The sequence below is a fragment of the Kryptolebias marmoratus genome, linkage group LG6, assembly GCF_001649575.2.
Source record: "Kryptolebias marmoratus isolate JLee-2015 linkage group LG6, ASM164957v2, whole genome shotgun sequence".
NCBI classification, from domain to species: Eukaryota; Metazoa; Chordata; class Actinopteri; order Cyprinodontiformes; family Rivulidae; genus Kryptolebias; species Kryptolebias marmoratus.
In genome coordinates, this window is record NC_051435.1 from 31955744 (window position 1) to 31963676 (window position 7933).

Sequence of the window (7933 nt, forward strand, 5' to 3'; positions counted from 1 at the left end):
AATCCACTGTATATCCAGCGAGACATATCCCGAGACTGGACTCTCCTTCACCCAGTCGAGGAAATTGTATCAATTGCGTTGAGAAACCAGCTGATCAGATCCATATTCCTTAAATTTTTGGAAAATATGTAAAAAGAGGCTTCGAAAAAGGAAAGGAGGGGGGGGTCACCAGGAGACAGAGAGACAGAGAGAAAAGAAACCAGAGCAGAGGTCCTCAACCTTTTTAGCTCCACGGACCAGTTCATTATCAGACAGTATTTTCAGGGGCTGGCCTTTAAAGGTGTGGCAGATAAATACAACAAAATAAAATGATTCGACCGGCATGAAAACGGGAGTATTTTTTAAAACATAATAAACGTAAATCCAAAGTGTACTCGCAACTTTGTTATCTGTGTCCTGGTATTGCGTTATTGATACGAATAACCCCCCCCCCCCCGGTACCAAATGACCCTCGGGCCGGTACTGGTCCGCGGCCTGGGGATTGGGGACCTCTGGCGTAAGGTTTACTGAGAACTTGCTTTATGAAACTAAAAACACATGAACAGAGCTGTCTGAACAGTTAATCGCATGTCAAAGTCGTTGAGTACGGAGACCTTGTCACATGTTCTGTGTGTGTATTTATGCTGGTTTGAACACATCTGTTTGTAGAAGCTCAGCTGACTCAGTGTGGATGTTTTGGGCTCCCTGCTGCAGATTCCTTGCAGAACTAAACTGGTATTTTATTCAAACATCTGTTGAAGGTTTCGTGGGATTTTATTATTGAAGAACCAGCACACACTAAAATCTCTCACACTTGGGTGAGCACACGCTTGTAAAAATGATTTAAAAGTTAAACACTTCACACATACAGATGAGTGAAACATGTTAGGGTCAGTATTTAATTATTTTAATTTTTTTCTTTCAACATTTGTTTTCCTCATTGATCTGTTTTTTTATTATTTTTCTATTTACTGGTGTTTTTTTCCTGACCCTACTGTGTTTTCCCCTTTTGCATCTGACAGAATTAACCTTCATGCTTCTGTCTGATTTCTCTTGTTTTTTATCCAGCAATGCACCTGTTTGGTTTAAACTGGCAGCTTCAGGAGAGTGAGGGCTATGGAGCATTTGAAAATGGAGGAAGAGATACCACTCCCAACACCTTTGTGGTGTCTACAGACAACGGTGAGTCCTACATTGCCGCAGTATGTGGAGTTAGCATCCACACATTGTTTTCCTGTGTAGTTTTATCCATGAATTTTATTTTTCAATCAAAATAATTTTGACACTGAAAGACTGCAGTGAATAAAAAGTTACTCAGTTTCTAACACAGACCCTGGAGGTGTTTGAGAGAAACCTCAGGGTTTCAAATTTAGTTGATATATAACAGCAGCTTTCTTACCAATATTCAACTTTAATTTGTGTAAATTCCAATAAAAAGACTTGTCTCAGTAAAACTGTAGAGGTCATGGAGGTGTTTAAACTGATGTATTTTAGAGATAGAGGCCCACAGCACAATCCTTCCAGTTCAGTGCTGCCCTCTGGTTAACAAAGCATAGACATGTGTTAAATTACTAGACTCGATATAGGAAGCCAGGAGTTGAAGCTGGAGTCACTACAGCGTCCTCACAGGATGATCCCAGTGCAAGTTTTAAATTCTGCCCCTCCATGCAAACAAACAAGACTTTGCTTTTGGTAAAATAAAATACCTAAATTTTTTTTTTTTCAGGTTTTGACTATTGTTGGTTCGTGTACCTTACTGCTTTAGGCTCATATTCATATCTCTTCTATGTTTAAATGTAATTAGTTATTTCATGCTTACATTCTGCATTTTATCCATTTATTTTTCTTTTTTTATCTGTGTGTATATTTATGCTGCAACTGCACAGTAATTTCCTGTTTGGGATAAATAAAGTACTTCTATTCTATTCTTAAAAGAAAGGTATCACCAGGATTGTGTGTGGGGGTGTAGGTGAGGCTTCAAGCCCATATCACTAGTGGCAGACACTGGTCCCAAAAATATAATGGCAGCATCTGTAAAACAGTTTCTGCTGGCTTCAGCTCCCAACAATGAAAGAAAATGAGGACAATTGGTTTAGTATTATATTATGTCTATTGGTGATCATACATAGTGTCATTTTCAAGGTTTGACCAAAACTGACAAGGCAGGACTTGACAGGATTCAGACTTGCAACACACAGACGAAGATTTAAGTATTTTATTATGAACAGACTAGGAGCAGGACCAGAGGCTTTGAACAGCGCACTCACGTGACCGTCTTGGATCGGGACCGGAACTGGTAAGTCCTCCTTAGCTTGATAGCTAGGTGCAGACAGGGTTGTCTGAAAGGGGCTGAGGCGAGAGGGAAAGTCCAGGTCCAGGCAGGTGATCGTTACCGGTGGATCAGAGAGCAGAAGCCAAATCCAAAAAGGGAAAATCCAAAGAGCGAGGTCCAGAAAGGCAAAGCGAGATCGGCAACCAGAAATCCGAGTCCGAAGCAGTATCCAAAAAGGGGCAGGCGAGAGACGTGGGTCGTGGGACAGGCAAGGGTCGAGATCAGGCATGGACATGGAAAGAATGCTGGACATCTACTGGCTGTGAGGCTTTCAATAATCTGGCAAGGCATGACTGGGAGCTGTGAGTATAAATACATGGCAGAACAGGTGAAGCAAATGAAGGTGATTGTGTGGGCATGGTTACATGGGTGTGGCTAGGAACTGGGAAGGTGGAAAGTTACTTGGCTGTGGCATGACTAGAGGCAAGAGGCGTGGCAGGAACAGATGAAGCTGTGACAAAAACAGCTACCACTCTGTCATTTAACACTTACAATTTCCGTTTTAAGTCCTAAAATACATTTAGTTAGGTCTTAAATTTAAATGTTTGTTCATTTATCGCCTCTTCCATCAACTTTATTTTATACGCTGTCTGCATTTCTTCCGTCATTCTATGTTGCAGTTCTGTCTGATGATGTTTTGCTTATTCCTGTCCTGCTTTCTCAGATCTTCATCTCTTAGCTCATCTCTTATCTTTGTCCAATTTGTGTCAGAATTAAATGAAATGGAAAGAGATCAAGACACAAAATGTTAGATTAGTAACATGTTTACTGAAGCTTGCAGAAGGTTTAGCACCGTGCTGAAAGTGGAGAAAAGAAAACTGAATATTTGCCGTTTTTTGACACCAAATTTCCACGTTTAACATTATGAGCAAAGATCAGGTTGTACATGTTTTCCCATGGATTTACTACTCACATGATAGAAGTTTGAATATTAAAAAAAGTGTCAGGAACACTTGGAAACCAACTGGAACAGTGTCACGTTCTTGTCACATTTCTGAGTTTACACTGAAAGTTCAGTTTGGACCTGACAGAACTGAGTCAGCAATAGTTGACCAAAATGTTTCTTCTGCTGTGTTTTTCCTCAATAAAATGACTCTCAGTTGGATGTGTTTCCCTGACAGGTAAGATGTTTCTTCTAGAGAACAACACCATCGACACAGGAGAGGTGGACGTGGGGAGACGAGTTATACAAGACATCCCACCAGGTTTGAATCCAAATCACACAAACAAACATATGTTCTGTAACTGTGTTGCCTTTAGACAGTGTTTGATTTTGTTATTTTATATGAGTGTTTGATGTCTGTTTGATGCCCCCTTCACACTAGATGGTTACCCCCCTACTCTCTAAAGGACCTATATGTTCTGTCAGAACGAGTCTGCAAACGAGTCTCCTCGCTGCACTGAACTGCAGACACTACACTGTTCAGTTTGTGTTTGGGTGTTTTGTCCTTCGGATGGACCAACCTCTGGCTGAGAGTCCTGCTGGGTTTGAAATGTTGTGTTTGGAGAAAATCCTTCTGAGTTTCTTAGATACTCCAGCAACATAAGGGATGACAATGCTTTTGAGTTTGTTCTTCTCTTTGTTCTGTTCAGTGGCATGTTTTTTTTTATTTCCTCACTGATTTGACAATAGCCCAGTTAGGATATCCACATGGTTTAAGAGCTTTTTTGATGTGTTTTTGTTCCTTTTCCTTCCCTTCTGTCTTCATGGGGACATGTTCAGCCCGATGCTGTAAAGTTCTGATGACAGACAGTTTGTGTTCCAGAGGGTGGTGGGGGTCAAACAGAAGGTTCTGATCTGTGTGGGTTGGTTTCTTGTAGATCTCAATGTTGAGGCTGTTTTCTCTTTCCATGTGAACCAGACAGTCAAAAAAAGGAAGCTTGTTGTTGTTAGCATCTTCTCTGGGGAGCTTGATGTTGTCACCGGAGTTGATGTTCCTGGTGAATGCGTCTACTTCCTTAGTTTGGATTTTGACCCAGGTAACATTCACATATCTGAACCAATGGCTCACTGTTGTTCCCTCAAAGGAGTTCAGTGCTCTCTGTTCCACTTCCTGCATGTAGAGATTGGCCATAATGGGTGACACTGGAGATCTCGTGGCACAACCGTGCTTCTGTCTGTAAAACCGGGTTTGTAAAGGTGCTTGAAATCCTTGAAAATGCTTGAATTTTAACAAGGTGTTTTCAAGGTTTGGAAAGTGCTTGATTTCTGTATAAAGTCCTTAAAAGTGCTTGATATTTTTAACTGCACACTTTTGTAATAAAGAGCACTCTAAAAGTTAAATTAAAAATCTTAATTTTATATTTTTATGTTAAAGGCACAAAAATAGGGAGCGGTCATTTTGCCTTTGATAAAGTCTCAAAGCATCACTGCCGCTTGGAGTGAATTGACTTTGGAGGATTTTTTGTTTAATTACTGTTTGTTCTCTGGCCAGCCAGGTGTAGAGGCTGTTTGAGAGAGACATTTCAAAACATGAAATTATGTTATATTTTAGTTGTCTCTGTCTCTGCTATGTAGAATAATGTCACAAGATATTATAAATAACAGAAATTATTGACTTTGTATGATGGTGAATTGAAACTGTCTTCTTGAGTTTAAACATATTTTAACTCCAAAGTGTGGTGCTGAGAAAGCTTGAAAATTGACCTTGAAAATGCTTGAAAAGTGCTTGAATTTTACACTGGGAAAGGTGTACGAACCCTGGTAAAAGCTGTCATACTTGAAACAAGAGGTGGACAGAGGTTGAGCAAAGACTGGACATCCTGTCTCCACCTAAGAGCAATGGACAGTATGACTATATTTGAGCTAAAGTGGATCTGCAACAAGTCAAACATGAATTTTATACAGTCAAAAAGAGAGGAGCCAAAGCCCATCAAAGTCACTGTTGGAGGAGTCGATCTCCGTTCAGGCAGTCACATTACTGTCATTAAAATTATTATCATATTCAAACCAAAACTGTTGTAAATGGCAACAGTAATGTTTCTATAATATTTAAGGCCTTGTTTGATAATTTTAATAGCTCATAATTTGTTGACTGACACCACAACAAATGTTCAGGAATATTTTTGTTTGATTTAGTGGAGATATTTATTGGACATATTTATTGAGCACTTCATTAGAAAACACTATAGTGTGTACTTTGCATGTACACAGTATATGGCTCTTTACATCAAAGTAAAAAGGAGTAGTAATATGATTAAGTGTAAAAAACAATTTTAAGACAATTTCTTTTTGTTTTGTTTTTTGCTTTAATCCCTGAAAACAATATGCAAACGAGGCTTTAAATGTTCAAATCACAGATAGTTATTTTCTGTTTTCTTCATTCAAGGTGTGTTTTGGAGGTCCCAGATGTATATTGATCAACCACAGGTCGTGAAATTCAACATATCTGTCCAGAAAGATGCTTTGGTTGGTGTTTATGGACGAAAAGGTCTACCACCATCACACACACAGGTTTGTTGTCTGAACACCACACACATGGATGTACCTGAACATTCACAGCTTCATTTATCTGTGTAGGCCAATTAAGCTGAACGACACAAGAACATAGATGTCTAAAGTGTGGCCTATGGGTTTTTTAAAAAACTTTTGGTGGTTTTATATGTGTCTGATTTTTGTATATGTGAGTCATCAGCTGGTTAGACAGTAACCTTCTATTGTTGAATGTATGCTTTAAAAGTCCTGTGGAGAAACTAACTAAAAAGTTCTAAACTTACATGCTGTTCAATAAAATATTAGTAGGGAGAGTAAAAATTAATATCAGTGTCTCTTTTATTCCAAAATAAACCCTCTCTTGACTAGCTGTTAGCTTCCTTTTCTCATGAAAACTATGTAAGATGGCGGACGGCTGCCTCTGTGTTTTGGTGCTCTCTGTTTTATTTGTTTTTATGTGTAAATACAGTGTCAGCATGCTCATACAGGCGTGAGGAGCTCCTAAACATCAGATATTCTATATCTGTGGTCCTATCACTGATCTTTTTGGCATCTGCAGCGGATGTGGTACATTTCTTCACGAAGAGAGTTCAACGTCGCAAGAGAGGTAAAAGATCGGACGCCCTCGTGCGTCTTCGCAGACGGAGCTCACGCACACCTCTTCTCGGGATCTTTCTATCCAACGTTCACTCACTCAGCAATAAAATGGATGAACTGGCACTGCTGATGACTAGGAACAAGGACTTTTCCTCCTCATGTGTGCTATGCCTCACGGAGACTTGGCTCTGTGGCCAGATACCAGACTCTGTGCTACACCTGGACAGATTTCAGCTGTTTCGTGCAGACCGCGACTTGGAGCGCACCGGGAAAAGTAAAGGTGGAGGGGTATGCTTCTTCATCAACAATGCTTGGTGCAACGATGTGACTGTGATCTCCCAACACTGTTCAACTGCTCTGGAATATCTGTAAGACATTTTACTCTCCGCGTGAGTTCACTTCATTTATCCTTGCCACCGTCTACATCCCGCCGGACAAGGAGGCAAAATATAGGTTTAACTCAGAGGTTAGAAAAGCTAAATCATTATATTTTGAAAGACTCCAACAACAACTTTCTGCCAACGACTCCTCATCAGTATGGAGGGGGCTTAGGCAACTGACCAATTACAAGCCTACAGCCCCCCATGCCGCCTGCGACCTGAAACTGGCCAACAGCCTCAACGACTTCTATTGTCACTTTGATGGCCCATCAGCCAGCCCTGAAAGCCACACTGTGGTCTCAGCCCCCTCACTATCCAGGAGCAGGATGTGCACAATCTCTTCAGCAAGCTGAACGTCCGTAAGGCTCCGGGTTCAGATGGTGTCTCCCCCTCCACCCTGAGACACTGCGCAGATGAGCTCACTCCCATCTTCACAGACATCTTCAACACCTCCCTGGAGTTGTGTCATGTGCCAGCCTGCTTCAAATCCTCCATCATCATTCCCATCCCCAAGAAGCCTCAGATTACTGGTCTTAATGACTGTAGGCCTGTGGCTCTGACGCCTGTAGTCATGAAGACATTTGAACGACTGGTCCTCTCCCATCTCAAGACCATCACCGCCCCTTCCCTAGACCCGCTGCAATTCGCCTACAGAGCTAACAGGTCTGTAGACGATGCTATTAACCTGGCCCACCATTTCATCCTGCAACATCTGGACACCCCAAAAGCCTACGCCAGGATCCCGTTTGTGGACTTCAGCTCCGCATTCAACACAATCTTGCCACTCCTGCTCCAAGATAAGCTCTCTCAGCTCAGTGTGCCAGACTCCATCTGCAGGTGGATCACCAACTTCCTAAGTGATAGGAGGCAGTACGTGCGGCTGGGGACGACCATCTTGGAGACTCGGACCATCAGCACCGGTTCCCCCCAGGGCTGTGTACTTTCACCTCTGCTCTTCTTCCTCTACACCAACTGCTGCACCTCCAGCCATGAGTTTGTTAAACTGATTAAGTTTGCGGACGACACCACCGTCATCGGTCTGATCTCGGACGGGGATGAGTCTGCTTACCGGACGGAGGTGGATCGGCTGGTGTCTTGGTGCAACTCAAACAACCTGGAGCTTAACACCCAGAAGACGGTGGAGTTAATTGTGGACTTCAGAAAAGCCACAGACCGACCACGCCCTCTTGTTATCAAGGACCTCACCATCGC

General features: G+C 41.9%; 1 protein-coding gene across 14 annotated transcripts in view; it reads left to right on the forward strand.

Annotated features, from left to right (window-relative positions):
• Positions 1-7933, forward strand: part of LOC108245298 (teneurin-3) — a 401662-nt gene that overhangs the window by 284352 nt on the left and 109377 nt on the right. For all 14 annotated transcript variants that reach the window (XM_017432073.3, XM_017432076.3, XM_017432082.3 and 11 more), the window contains 3 exons: positions 1048-1161; positions 3433-3516; positions 5641-5765. In XM_017432073.3, the coding sequence (XP_017287562.1) occupies positions 1048-1161; positions 3433-3516; positions 5641-5765 (323 nt within the window). The remainder of the gene's footprint in view (positions 1-1047; positions 1162-3432; positions 3517-5640; positions 5766-7933) is intronic.